Raw genomic sequence first — 14,999 nt, 5'->3', positions numbered from 1 at the left:
GGAATGAGCAAAGAGAACAGACTGACGATACCTCTCAGTTCACACCGTCCTCTCCCTCCAAGGCCCCTCTGTCTTAGCTTTGCCCCTCATCAGTGGTCCCCTACTTGCTCCTACCCTATGTCCAGAGAGCCACCAGAAGGATTGATTTCCATATTTTCTATGATTAAAAATTTTGAAAACATACAGAAGAACAGAAAAAACTAGATGATGCATTCCTATGTAATTTCATGTGCATTTCACAATTATAAACATTTTGTCATATTTCCCCATATATTCTTCCCACAGAAGCATTTTAAAGTAAATAACCAATATCAGGACATGGAATTCCATGGCTCCTCTGTCCAGGAAATTCTCCAGGCAAGAATACTGGAGTAGGTTACCATTTCCTCCTTCAGGGGATCTTCCCAACTCGGGGATTGAGCCTGGGTCTACTGCATTGCAGGTGGATTCTTCACTGTCTGAGCCACCAGGGAAGCCCTTTCTACTGAAGCCTCTTAAAGTAAATAACCAACATCAGGATATTTCACCCATAAATATTTCAGTTTGAGTCTCTAAAAAATAAGGACATTTTCTATGCAACTGCAGATTGATTATAAAATTTCCCAAGATCACTTAATATCCAGTCCATCTTAATGTGTTCTTTTTAAAAGATTAAAAAGTATTGTTAAAAAGTACTTAAAATTTATGGGGCATTGTTTAATAATATAAAATCAGGTGTGAAAGCTTGTGGTGCAATTTGTGTATCAAGTTGTGGCTCTCTTGCCGGCTGAGTTGTGTCCCCCTAGTGGGCTGTCGTCTATGGGGTCACACAGAGTCGGACACGACTGACGTGACTTAGCAGCAGCAGCAGCAGCAGCAGCAGCAGCAGCAGGGGACAGGAAGAGGGGATCTAACAGAATGAGACAGTGGGCCGGTCTCAGGGAACTCGGCTTCCCAAAGGTGTTCTGACATTACAAGTTCCTTTACACCATGTACCCTGCCTGCCTGGTCAATATTTTCAAATTTGAACTTGGCTTTTCATACAGACTAAAAACCAAGAAAAGTCTAAAAACGGTTTGAATGGTTCACAATTGTGAGAGACACAATCGTAATGTCTTTGCAAGCAAGGCTCCTGATACCTTCAGGCTTCTCAGCAAATGACCCTGGAGTGTTGATCATAAATATCTCACAGGGTCACAAGTCCGTCTTTGATTTGTTTTTTCATTCAGTCTTCTGGAGAGAAAAGCCTGTGGTTTTTTAAATATAAAAAACATGGTTTTTCATAGCTTGGATTTAGAAGAGAACTCTAGTCAGTGTCCCTGCTCATGAATAAATAATGCAAAGGCAGCTTACGTACTGAAGATGTGGTTATGAGCAACTGGATTCTGACCCTGCTGATGTGGCATACAAACCTTTATAAGTGTGACAGTCCCAAAAGGATTCACATGGCAATCCGTACTGACGGCTTGCTATTGCTGGGACCTTGACATGACGGATGAAATAGACAAATCTCAGGCAATTCAACCAAGGGGCAAAGGGAATATTAAATTCAGTCTGTCTGGTACAATCCAATAGGTGATTTACTGTTTTAAACTCACATGATCACGAGTTACATAATAAAAACAAGAAAAATAAGTAATTGTGTCCATAGAGTTAAAAGCCAAGACAATTTTTCAAAGGAAGAATAGTGATGGCTCTTGCTGCATGAAATATTATGAAACATTAAATGGCTAGAGGGATTAAAGAGAATGAAATTAGCACAGGAATGGCAGATTAATGGAATAAGAAGAATCCATAAATGGCAGGCTTGAATGTAAGTGAGAAATACGTATATGACAAAGAAGACATTTAAATATGTGGGGAAAAGGATGAATTAATCGAAAAATCATGTTGAGGCAACTGCCTCACCATCAGGGAAAAGTAAAGTTATTCCTACCTTATTTCTTATAGGAAAATATATGCTAGATTTTAGTCGACAAACTACTGAAGCAGAAGAAACATCATAGATTAAGTGTTCAAGATGGAGATGTTCTTTCCAAGGATGACATCAAGGTCAGAAATTGTAAAGTGAATGTTAGATGTGAGTTTGAGTTCATACAAATTATAAAGTTTTGTAGAAGAACTTCAAAGAACCCATATACAAAAATCAAAACGGAGATCAAAGTTAGTGAATTTTGGATACTAATGTTAATGTAATTTCATTTTACTCACAGGCTGATGAGGCCTATAGTAAGGGCTCCATTATCTTACTCTATAAAAATACATTGGATCATATCTGGGTGGTAAGTGGACAATTGATAAGTTTTTGCTTTATATTTTCCTGTACTTTTAAATTTCACTCTTGAAATGATTACACACTTATTTTACAATCAGGAAAAAGAATATATCTATTAAAATTGCTTGCTGGTCCCATACATGAGCATTTCTTAGAAATTCTTAAGCGCAAATATTAGATACTCAATATATCTAAGGATCTTATAAAAAGAAATCTGAGTTTAATTTGACCAGGACCTCAAGATATCCAGAGGTTTCCTAATCACTGGGTTGTAGCAGCTAATATTTCAACACCTCCTTCATCGCCTTATAGAATTTGCTTGTCATTCACATAAAAAGTAATGATATTTCTTTTTGTGGAGCTACTATATAGCCCTATTGCAATTAATAAGTATATTAATCAAATATACAAGTATCAACATGATTGCCTTACATTCTATTTATTTGCTTTGACAAGAGACCAGTGAATGTCTAAATAATTCATATTTCATGGCATAAGAATAAGCATCCAAAGACTTTGATAATGAGAATTATATCTTAATAAAAATGAAATCAAATTCTAATGTTTTTACATTTAAATTTGCACTGATTATTTTTTTCTCCCTAAGAGCACATCTGGGATTTTGAAAAATGGTAAAATAAATAGTAATTATTGACCTATTTTCTACTTCAAGAAACTACCAATCATCACTGCAGCATATCTCCACATGGTCCAAACTTTCCAGAGCCCATGAAAACATATTTAGAGTAAAAGAGACACTGAGGAGCACAATTGACGTCTCTCTAGACAAATTATTTCATTTGAAGGAGAGAGTCTCCTGGAGAAAGCATGATTATGGAGACAGTCCTGGGGTTCAACTGGGCGCCCCCATTTAGAGTTTCTACGTTCTTGGGCAAACTACTTGATCTCACCAGCTTGTTTTCTCACATAACCCAGGGGGAGTAGTATCTACTTTGGTGTCATTATTGAGGGGATATATTTAAAGTATCACACACACATTAGGCACTGAAAAAGACTCTTGAGAGTCCCTTGGACTGCAAGGAGATCCAACCAGTTCATCCTAAAGGAGATCAGTCCTGGGTGTTCGTTGGAAGGACCGATGCTGAAGCTGAAACTCCAATACTTTGGCCACCTCATGTGAAGAGTTGACTCATTGGAAAAGACCCTGATGCTGGGAGGGATTGGGTGCAGGAGGAGAAGGGGACAACAGAGGATAAGATGGCTGGATGGCATCACCGACTCGATGGACATAAGTCTGAGTGAACTCCGGGAGCTGGTGGACAGGGAGGCCTTAAGTGCTGTGATTTATGGGGTTGCAAAGAGTTGGACACAACTGAGAGACTGAACTAAACTGATTATTTATTTTTTAATCTTATTGAATTTGTTACAATATTGCTTTTGTTTTATGCTTTTTTTTTTTCCTGGCCTTGAGACATGTGGGATCCTAGCTCCCTGACCAGGAATCAAACCTGCACTCCTGCCTTAGAAGGTAAAGTCTTAAAGATTGGACTACCAGGTAAGTCCCAGTGATGACTATTCTTCAGTAGTCATCATTGATGATGGACAAAGGGATGACATGGCTGCTGTGTTGCCACCAGGATGCTGGCTGGGTCTCCACCAAGAGCCCAGGGGGAGCTATAACCTCAATGAATGTACTACCATCCAGAGGTGAGGCTGCCAAGCTCCAAAATGAATGATCACAGGGAAGATGACTCATGCTATTTAAGGTCAGTCCACAGTTAACTGATTTAAAGTAGAAGCTATTCCTTTCTGGTGCCTGCAGTGATCATATGTCTCAGTCAGGCACCACCTTCCTTATAGTAAAATAACTCTATCATTTCGGGGAGGATGGACTGGGAACAAAGAGAGGCAGTCATGAAGGAGTTCCACCTGTGTTGCAGCGAGGCTAGAGACTGTCCTCACCCAATCTCACCAGGGCAGAGAAACTCGGGACCTCCCAGAGCTGGCATCTCTCTCCAGTGTAACACCTGATAAACCACACTGGAGATCTCTGAGCTTTCTTTTTTTGTTGGTCAAGGCTCACTAGGAAGCCTTTCCTAGTAAGAGAAAATTATACTGCATTGGTCTCCATTTATTAAATTTTCATCATTTCGAATACTTTTTCCCCAGATATGGGAAGGTAACCTTGGTGAAAGTGCCATGTGCTTCCTCAAATAGTCAATCTCATCAACTGTGTGAAAATTTTACCAGGATAACCATAGAGAACTATCTTATTCCCTTGTCTCCAAGTCTTTGAAGGAATCTCACTGCTTTCCTATGCAATACTAAGTCATTTGTACTGTTATTTTTATTGACTGGATGAATGGGTGGATGGATAGCGGACAGATGAAATATGAAATAAACACTGTAACATTGGACTGGATCAGCAATAAATGAATCTTTAGGATCTTATTTGACACCCAAAAAGATGAGAAGTGAGACAAAAGAAACTTGATCTTCTGACATATGTTTTTTGCCTGACTTTTGATTCAAAGAATGCAGATGCAAAGAACTTCACTGAGCTGAAAGAGGAGAGAATCTGTCTAGTCAAAAACATCCTCTCATTCTTTCAGTATTCTTATTCAAAAGTTCACCTTTTAAGCAAGAATTCACTGAGGTTTAGTACATTTTGGTCTCTTATCAGGAGTGAGGTGACTGTACTTTGAGCCAGAGACCCAGCTCTGTCCAGATTGACCTTGAACAATTCACCTGGTTCTGGGAAGTAAGCTTAAGCCACACCTCTCTGTAAAAAGAAGATGCTAACTTTGGCCCCCAGTCCTCCCTGAGGAACATGTCAGGAAAGAACAGTGGCATACAGCACACATGCAAAGCTTCCTACAAGGAAAGGTCCATAAATGGATTCACATGATAAGCAGTAAGAGAGAAAAAGGCAATTTTCACTACTGTGCTGCTTTCTTTCCTTTTAAACACGTTTCTCTAGTTCAAGTTAACGGTGAACTGATAAATATGGGAAGCAGATTTAGGTCATGTTGCTATTTAAAATCATGTTGCTGATGATTTCATTCTGAGGATTCATTTAGCACAACCTTGTCTTCTAGAAAAGAATGGGAAATGCAACTGTAAAGGTTCCTCTTGCTAAAAAAAAAAAAGTCCAAATAATCCACATCTAGCATCACCCTGAGAGTCAGCCCCACCTTCCCAACTAGCCCTCTGAGCGATCCAGTTTCTCTACATGCAATGTCACGGCAACTTGGGGTGAGCAAGAGAAGCCTTTTCTCAAAAAGCCAGGGGCAGTGAAAAGCCAGCAGCACCACCCCGCTGGCCACTGGTCACACTATTCTCTGAGCCTGCAGAAAGCAACATTCTGCAGCCGGTGGAGTCCCTGTGACGGTGATAGAGCTTTCTCCTGGGCTGCCATCAATTATAATGCTTAAGTGCATTCTGTTTTAAAGAAAAATAAATAAATAAACACCTCTCTCTTTCCCGTGGTGCAATGAAAACCAACCAAGTCAAATCATTTCAATACTATCTTTTGACAGTGCTCTAACAGGACACTTTGAAAACTATTAAAGTAGAAATAAAACACATACATAATCTGGCATGCACAGCATTGCTCTTTTATCAGACCACACTGCTCTGATCTCCCTCTCCTCCATATCAAGACAGAAAAGATTGATATTTTAAATTTAATAAAGAGCACTATGTTAAATGTATCACCTCTGCATGCGTGCACACACACATACAGCACCTATGGATTACAGATATAGCTCCAGAACTCTGCCTCACCCACCATGTGGAAATTCTCCTCCAATTTCTATATATAACCACCACAGTTCGGAGGCACACCCCACCCCCTAAACCGGTCCACAGGCACCCTATCATCTCATCAGGCTTGCAGAAATTGGAAGGCTGTGTAACAATGCCCTGAATTTGAGAAATTCCCAAGAACAGCCCAGGGATGGTTTCCTGACTGAATGAAAAAGGGCTGGTGCAGCCCTCGGCAGCGCCTTCACCCAGGGCAGGCTCTGCCCGGCTCCCTGGTGTGTGATCTGCATGTCTAATAACAGACAGGTTCGAGGGATCAGCTGCTTACCTTGGAATGCTGCAGCAGAAGTATCTGCTCGTCCAGCTCTTGGCGCTTGCCTTCTATCTCCGTCTGCCTCTTTCTTTTTTCCTTGAAAATAAAAGAGAGAGAGAGGCTGTAAGAGTGGGTGGGTGTTGGCTCCGGGAATCTGACGGCAGGAAGCAGCAGCGGCCGTACACATCTGCAGAGACCCTTCCAGAGATGCTGGGCGCACACCGTTGTCACCTGCCCCTCCGGGTCTGGGTGTGTTGTAAGCAGCAGCCTTCTCCTAACATGTCTGCTGTGGGCTCGGTGAGTGGGAGAATTCTCCTCACTCAGTCAAGCTGCAACAATTTAATCCAGAAGAAAGCAGCTTCTACACACACACACACACACACACACACACACACACACACGAGTCATGTTCTGTGCGGTGTTAATTTAGAGACAAAGAATAAAAATGTCTCAACTGTGAAGACAGAGGTTGTTCTCAACTGCAAAGATGATAGAATAAAACCGTGGGAAATTCTGGGCTTAGATTCCTGTTATCGAAACCCTACATATAAATAATGCCATGCAATTTCAAATTTTGTAGGACAAATCATCCAGCTGGACCGACCAAACAATGCAAATTAGATGGGTGGTCTTTGTTTAAGCTCCTCTTGGAGGGAGCATTTCATGTGGGCAAAGGCTCACTCAGGTTATGGTCAATGTGAAGTCTGGACTGGGGCTGCCTGGGTCCAATTCCCAGCTTTTCTATCTGTTACCCGTGTGACCTCGGACAAGTTCTTTTACCTCCCTGGGTCTAAGTCTTCTCTGGAATAAAGAGAAGATAAGAACTGTACCTAAACCATATAGCTGGGCCCCTGGTAATGAGATGATGCATGTAAAGGACATAGAACAATGACCGGGCACATAGTAAATGCTCAATAAATATTCTTTGCCGTTACACTTACTGTCACATATTTACTTCTAGACAATGCCTAGAGATGGCTTTAAAAGAACATATTTCCCTTGTATTCACAGCATAACTGTTTCACTGGAGTGTACACTTTGTATTTTTCTTCTCTATACATATCAAATAGAGACAATAAACATTACATAAAGGTGATTAATTTCTATTCTTATACAAAGGCCTGCCCTTATGATAGCTTACATGGTCAAAGTTTTGTTTCCAAAGTTCCTAAGGGTGTGATTTACTGACACATTTACTGCACTAGATTATTTCCTTTTATTCACATAAGCAGGGGGAAACTTGTTAGACAAGATACAATGGTGTTTCACACAGCAGCCAAAATCTTGGAGACAACAATAATGTAAAAGCCTGGTTGTCCTGCTCTGTGTGAAGGGAAGCTTTTATTTCATGCAATTGCTATGTTTCTGTGGATGTGCATGTACCACTGCTGTTCAAATCAACACCGTAATTATTTGTTATAACCAAGTTCTGTGTAATACACAGACTTTGAAGAAATAGTAGTTTATAATTTCAAGCCACTGGGACATAATATCCAAGTCAGGGACATAATCTCCTATGAGACCTGAGAACATTCTAGGAACTTATTATTTACCAAAGAACTCCAATCCATGGTGCATCATCGATGCTGCTTAATCCCAGAGGACGTCCAAGAATACACAATATACGGAGGTAGATGGGAAAAGGATGGACCAGTGATAACAACCCACCTGTCCAGCATCTCAAAGGTACTACATGATCAAGCAAAGACCTCTAGAACCACTATCTCTACATTCTAGGATTTCTCAAGGGTGAGTGTACTGGAGTTTATCTTTCATTCCCATGGGCTATCAAGGTATACTTGCATACATGCATGCTCAGTCACTCAGTTGTGGCCAACTCTTGGCAACCCCGTGGACTGTAGCCCGCCAGGCTCCTCTGTCCATGGGATTATCACGGGAAGAATCCTGGAGTGGGCTGCCATCAGAAGTTGCAATTAATGAGCCCACGATCATGAGTCCTAGAGCCCATGTTCCACAACAAGAGAAGCCCACACACCACGACTGGAGAGTAACCCCCCTCCTGTAACTAGAGAAAAGCCTGCACAGCAATGAAGACCCAGCACATCCAAAGATATAATAATAATAATAATAAAGCATCAATAATTCCACACATGTTAACTGAGTGCTGTGTATGCTACAGACTGTTTGCATTCTCCCCCAAAATTCATATGTTGAAACTTAACCCCCAAAGTGGTGATGGTATTAGGAGGTGGGACCTTTAGTAGGTGATTAGGTCATAAAGGTAAAGCTTGTGAATGGGATCAGTGCTCTTATAAAAAGAACCCAGAGAGCTTTTCATTCCTCCCATTATACAAGGACACACCGAGAAGACGGCTTCCTGTGAATCAGGGAGCAGACCCACATTAGAGACCAAATCAGTGGGTGCTTTGATCTTAGACTTCTAAGACTTCTTAGGGCTGTGAGTAAAAAAATTCTGTTGTTTATAAGCCACCCATTCTATGGTATTTCATTAGAGGAAACTGAATGGACAAAGGGCTTCCCTGGTGGCTTAGATGGTAAAGAATCTGCCTGCAATGCAGAAGACCCAGTCCCTGGGTTGGAAAGAGCCCCTGGAGAGGGGAATGCCTACCCAACTCCAGTATTCTTGCCTGGAGAATTCCATGGACAGAGGAGCCTGATGGTGTTCTAATTACAGACCTGGTTATTTGCAAATCTTCCCTAGGCCTTCCCACCTCTGAGTCTTTGTTCATGTAAAGTTCTCCCTGCAAGTTGCCATCCATCATATTGATGAACTATGTTTTGAACAGAAGAAATATCACCAGATGGTACAGGCAGTGAACCTTAATATAAGTAGACTCACTAGTGGTCACTGTGAACAGATACGATCATGAAAGATGCATGACTTTTAAGTGAGTTCTCTAATGAATAAACCAAGGTAGGAATTAGGTGGGTTCAGTGAATCCGCAGTACATTCCAGGGAACATGTGAGCAGGGCTGAAACACAGTGCATATTCCAGGGACTACGGAAATAGAAGGGAAATAAAATTGAGATGCAGGGCTTGCCTTTAGTAGAGACCTCTGAAACCTTGGATGCCAGGCCAAGACGTTTGGATTTCATTATATGAACAATGTAACACCGTTGTGGGTTCTAATCCAGAGAGTAACATGGTGAATCCGCATTTTAGGAACACCATCTTGCACAAGTGCAAAGGATGGATTAATAGGGGTTAGAACACATTTCCTGTAAATGGCCACATAGTAAACATTTTAGATTTTGTGGAATATACGGTCTCTGTTGTAGCTAATCAATGCAGCCACTCAATGCAGCCACTGCAGTGCAAAAAATAGCTGTAGACAAGCTATAAATAAATGCATGTGTCTGTTCTAATGAGCCTTCCTTGACAAACACAGGTGGTGGACCAGACTTAGCCCATGGGCGTAGTTTCCTGACCTCGGGATGAGAAGATCATTAAAAGTCTTAGGAAGATATCTTACATTGTCAGTGGGACTGTACACGGGAGCAGCCACTATGGAAAAGACTCTGGAGGTTCCTCAAAACACTAAAAAAAGAGTTACCTTATGATCCAGTAATCCCGCTCCTGGGCATATATCCAGACGAAACCATAATTTAAAAAGATACATGCACCCCAGTGTTCATAGCAGCACTGTTTACAATAGTTGAGGTATGAAAACAATCTAAATGTCTACTGATAGATGAATGGATAAAGAAGATGTGGGGTGTGTGTGTATGACTGACGTGACTTAGCAGCAGCACCGTATATATACATATTAGATCAGATCACTCCCTCAGTCGTGTCTGATTCTTTGCGACCCCATGAATCGCAGCACGCCAGGCCTCCCTGTCCATCACCAACTCCCGGAGTTCACTCAGACTCACGTCCATCGAGTCAGTGATGCCATCCAGCCATCTCATCCTCTGTCGTCCCCTTCTCCTCCTGCCTCCAATCCCTCCCAGCATCAGAGTCTTTTCCAATGAGTCAACTCTTCGCATGAGGTGGCCAAAGTACTGGAGTTTCAGCTTTAGCATCATTCCTTCCAAAGAAATCCCAGGGCTGATCTCCTTTAGAATGGACTGGTTGGATCTCCTTGCAGTCCAAGGGACTCTCAAGAGTCTTCTCCAACACCACAGTTCAAAAGCATCAATTCTTCAGCGCTCAGCTTTCTTCACAGTCCAACTCTCACATCCATACATGACCACTGGAAAAACCATAGCCTTGACTAGATGGACCTTTGTTGGCAAAGCAATGTCTCTGCTTTTTAATATGCTATCTAGGTTGGTCATAACTTTCCTTCCAAGGAGTAAGCGTCTTTTAATTTCATGGCTGCAGTCACCATCTGCAGTGATTTTGGAGCCCCCAAAAATAAAGTCTGACACTGTTTCCACTGTTTCCCCATCTATTTCCCATGAAGTGATGGGACCAGATGCCATGATCTTCGTTTTCTGAATGTTGAGTTTTAAGCCAACTTTTTCACTCTCCACTTTCACTTTCATCAAGAGGCTTTTTAGTTCCTCTTCACTTTCTGCCATAAGGGTAGTGTCATCTGCATATCTGAGGTTATTGATATTTCTCCCGGCAATCTTGATTCCAGCTTCTGCTTCTTCCAGCCCAACGTTTCTCATGATGTACTCTGCATATAAGTTAAATAAGCAGGGTGACAATATACAGCCTTGACATACTTCTTTTCCTATTTGGAACCAGTCTGTTGTTCCATGTCCAGTTCTAACTGTTGCTTCCTGACCTGCATATAGGTTTCTCAAGAGGCAGGTCAGGTGGTCTGGGATTCCCATCTCTTTCAGAATTTTCCACAGTTTATTGTGATCCACACAGTCAGAGGCTTTGGCATAGACAATAAAGCAGAAATAGATGTTTTTCTGGAACTCTCTTGCTTTTTCCATGATCCAGCAGATGTTGGCAATTTGATCTCTGGTTCCTCTGCCTTTTCTAAAACCAGCTTGAACATCTGGAAGTTCACGGTTCACATATTGCTGAAGCCTGGCTTGGAGAATTTTGAGCATTACTTTACTAGCGTGTGAGATGAGTGCAATTGTGTGGTAGTTTGAGCATTCTTTGGCATTGCCTTTCTTTGGGATTGGAATGAAACTGACCTTTTCCAGTCCTGTGGCCACTGCTGAGTTTTCCAAATTTGCTGGCATATTGAGTGCGGCACTTTCACAGCATCATCTTTCAGAATTTGAAGTAGCTCAACTGGAATTCCATCACCTCCACTAGCTTTCTTCATAGTGATGCTTTCTAAGGCCCACTTGACTTCACATTCCTGGATGTCTGGCTCTAGGTCAGTGATCACACCATCGTGATTATCTGGGTCGTGAAGATCGTTTTTGTACAGTTCTTCTATGTATTCTTGTCACCTCTTCTTAATATCTTCTGCTTCTGTTAGGTCCATACCATTTCTGTCCTTTATCGAGCCCATCTTTGCATGAAGTGTTCCCTTGGTATCTCTGATTTTCTTGAAGAGATCTTTAGTCTTTCCCATTCTGTTGTTTTCCTCTATTTCTTTGCATTGATCACTGAAGAAGGCTTTCTTATCTCTTCTTGGTATTCTTTGGAACTCTGCATTCAGATGCTTATATCCTTCCTTTTGCCCTTTGCTTTTCGCTTCTCTTCTTTTCACAGCTATTTGTAAGTCCTCCCCAGACAGCCATTTTGCTTTTTTGCATTTCTTTTCCATGGGGATGGTCTTGATCCCTGTCTCCTGTACAGTGTCATGAACCTCATTCCATAGTTCATCAGGCACTCTATCTATCAGGTCTAGTCCCTTAAATCTATTTCTCACTTCCACTGTATAATCATAAGAGATTTGATTTAGGTCATACCTGAATGGTCTAGTGGTTTTCCCTACATACACACACACACACACACACACACACATATATATATATATATTGATTTTGGTGTTGACCATCTGGACATCACCAGATGGTCAACACCGAAATCAGATTGATTATATTTTTTGCAGTCAAAGATGGAGAAGCTCTATACAGTCAGCAAAAACAAGACCGGGAGCTGATTGTGGCTCAGACCATGAACTCCTTATTGCCAAATTCAGACTTAAATTGAAGAAAGTAGGGAAAACCACTAGACCATACATGTATGACCTAAAGCAAATCCCTTATGATTAAACAGTAGAAGTGAGAAATAGATTTAAGGGACTAGACCTGATAGATAGAGTGCCTGATGAACTATGGAATGAGGTTCATGACACTGTACAGGAGACAGGGATCAAGACCATCCCCATGGAAAAGAAATGCAAAAAAGCAAAATGGCTGTCTGGGGAGGACTTACAAATAGCTGTGAAAAGAAGAGAAGCGAAAAGCAAAGGGCAAAAGGAAGGATATAAGCATCTGAATGCAGAGTTCCAAAGAATACCAAGAAGAGATAAGAAAGCCTTCTTCAGTGATCAATGCAAAGAAATAGAGGAAAACAAAAGAATGGGAAAAACTAGAGATCTCTTCAAGAAAATCAGAGATACCAAGGGAACACTTCATGCAAAGATGGGCTCGATAAAGGACAGAAATGGTATGGACCTAACAGAAGCAGAAGATATTAAGAAGAGATGGCAAGAATACATAGAAGAACTGTACAAAAACGATCTTCACGACCCAGATAATCACGATGGTGTGATCACTGACCTAGAGCCAGACATCCAGGAATGTGAAGTCAAGTGGGCCTTAGGAAGCATCACTATGAAGAAAGCTAGTGGAGGTGATGGAATTCCAGTTGAGCTACTTCAAATTCTGAAAGATGATGCTGTGAAAGTGCTGCACTCAATATGCTAGCAAATTTGGAAAACTCAGCAGTGGCCACAGGACTGGAAAAGGTCAGTTTCATTCCAATCCCAAAGAAAGGCAATGCCAAAGAATGCTCAAACTACCACACAATTGCACTCATCTCACATGCTAGTAAAGTAATGCTCAAAATTCTCCAAGCCAGGCTTCAGCAATATGTGAACCGTGAACTTCCAGATGTTCAAGCTGGTTTTAGAAAAGGCAGAGGAACCAGAGATCAAATTGCCAACATCTGCTGGATCATGGAAAAAGCAAGAGAGTTCCAGAAAAACATCTATTTCTGCTTTATTGACTATGCCAAAGCCTCTGACTGTGTGGATCACAATAAACTGTGGAAAATTCTGAAAGAGATGGGAATACCATACCACCTGACCTGCCTCTTGAGAAACCTATATGCAGGTCAGGAAGCAACAGTTAGAACTGGACATGGAACAACAGACTGGCTCCAAATAGGAAAAGAAGTATGTCAAGGCTGTATATTGTCACCCTGCTTATTTAACTTATATGCAGAGTACATCATGAGAAACGTTGGGCTGGAAGAAGCAGAAGCTGGAATCAAGATTGCCGGGAGAAATATCAATAACCTCAGATATGCAGATGACACCACCCTTATGGCAGAAAGTGAAGAGGAACTAAAAAGCCTCTTGATGAAAGTGAAAGTGGAGAGTGAAAAAGTTGGCTTAAAACTCAACATTCAGAAAACGAAGATCATGGCATCTGGTCCCATCACTTCATGGGAAATAGATGGGGAAACAGTGGAAACAGTGTCAGACTTTATTTTTGGGGGCTCCAAAATCACTGCAGATGGTGACTGCAGCCATGAAATTAAAAGACGCTTACTCCTTGGAAGGAAAGTTATGACTAACCTAGATAGCATATTAAAAAGCAGAGACATTACTTTGCCAACAAAGGTCCATCTAGTCAAGGCTATGGTTTTTCCAGTGGTCATGTATGGATGTGAGAGTTGGACTGTGAAGAAAGCTGAGTGCCGAAAAATTGATGCTTTTGAACTGTGGTGTTGGAGAAGACTCTTGAGAGTCCCTTGGACTGCAAGGAGATCCAACCAGTCCATTCTAAAGGAGATCAGTCCTGGGTGTTCTTTGGAAGGAATGATGCTAAAGCTGAAACTCCAGTACTTTGGCCACTTCATGCGAAGAGTTGACTCATTGGAAAAGACTCTGATGCTGGGAGGGATTGGAGGCAGGAGGAGAAGGGGATGAAAGAGGCTGAGATGGCTAGATGACATCACTGACTCAGTGGACGTGAGTCTGAGTGAACTCCGGGAGTTGGTGATGGACAGGGAGGCCTGGCGTGCTGCAATTCATGGGGTCGCAAAGAGTCGGACACGACTGAGCGACTGAACTGAACTGATATATAATATACACATACACACATGGAATACTTATTTAGTTACTAAGTTGTGTCCAACTCTTTGCAACCCACGGACTGTAGCCTACCAGACTCCTCTGTCCATGGGATTTCCCTTCTCCAGGGAATCTTCCCAACCCAAGGACTGAACCAGAGTCTTCTGCTGGCATCTGCTGGCAGGTAGTTTCTTTACCACTGAGCCACCTGGGAAGCCCCACTATGGAATACTACTCAGCCATAAAAAGGAATAAAACATGGGTGAGCCTAGAGATTATCATATTAAGTGAAATAAGTCAGAAACAGAAAGAAAAATACCACATGGTGTCACTTATATATGGGATGTTAAATATGACAAATGAATTTATTCACAAAACAGAAAACAGAGCCCAGACATAGAAAACAGACTTGTGGTTGCCTAGTGGGAGTGGAGAGGGGAAGGGATGGATTGCCAAGGTAGGGGAGTTTGGGATTCGCAGATGCAGAATATTACATATAGAATGGATACACAAGGTTCTACTGTTTAGCACAGGGAACTATATTCAACATCT

General features: G+C 41.6%; 1 protein-coding gene across 6 annotated transcripts in view; it reads right to left on the bottom strand.

Annotated features, from left to right (window-relative positions):
* The window catches only part of AKAP2 (A-kinase anchoring protein 2), a 515,799-nt gene that overhangs the window by 285,233 nt on the left and 215,567 nt on the right, over positions 1–14,999 (bottom strand). For all 6 annotated transcript variants that reach the window (XM_027550476.1, XM_027550479.1, XM_027550477.1 and 3 more), the window contains exon 3: positions 6,309–6,389. In XM_027550476.1, the coding sequence (XP_027406277.1) occupies positions 6,309–6,389 (81 nt within the window). The remainder of the gene's footprint in view (positions 1–6,308; positions 6,390–14,999) is intronic.

Source organism: Bos indicus x Bos taurus, chromosome 8 (assembly GCF_003369695.1).
Source record: "Bos indicus x Bos taurus breed Angus x Brahman F1 hybrid chromosome 8, Bos_hybrid_MaternalHap_v2.0, whole genome shotgun sequence".
NCBI lineage: Eukaryota > Metazoa > Chordata > Mammalia > Artiodactyla > Bovidae > Bos > Bos indicus x Bos taurus.
This window is presented reverse-complemented; position numbering and strand designations above follow the sequence as displayed.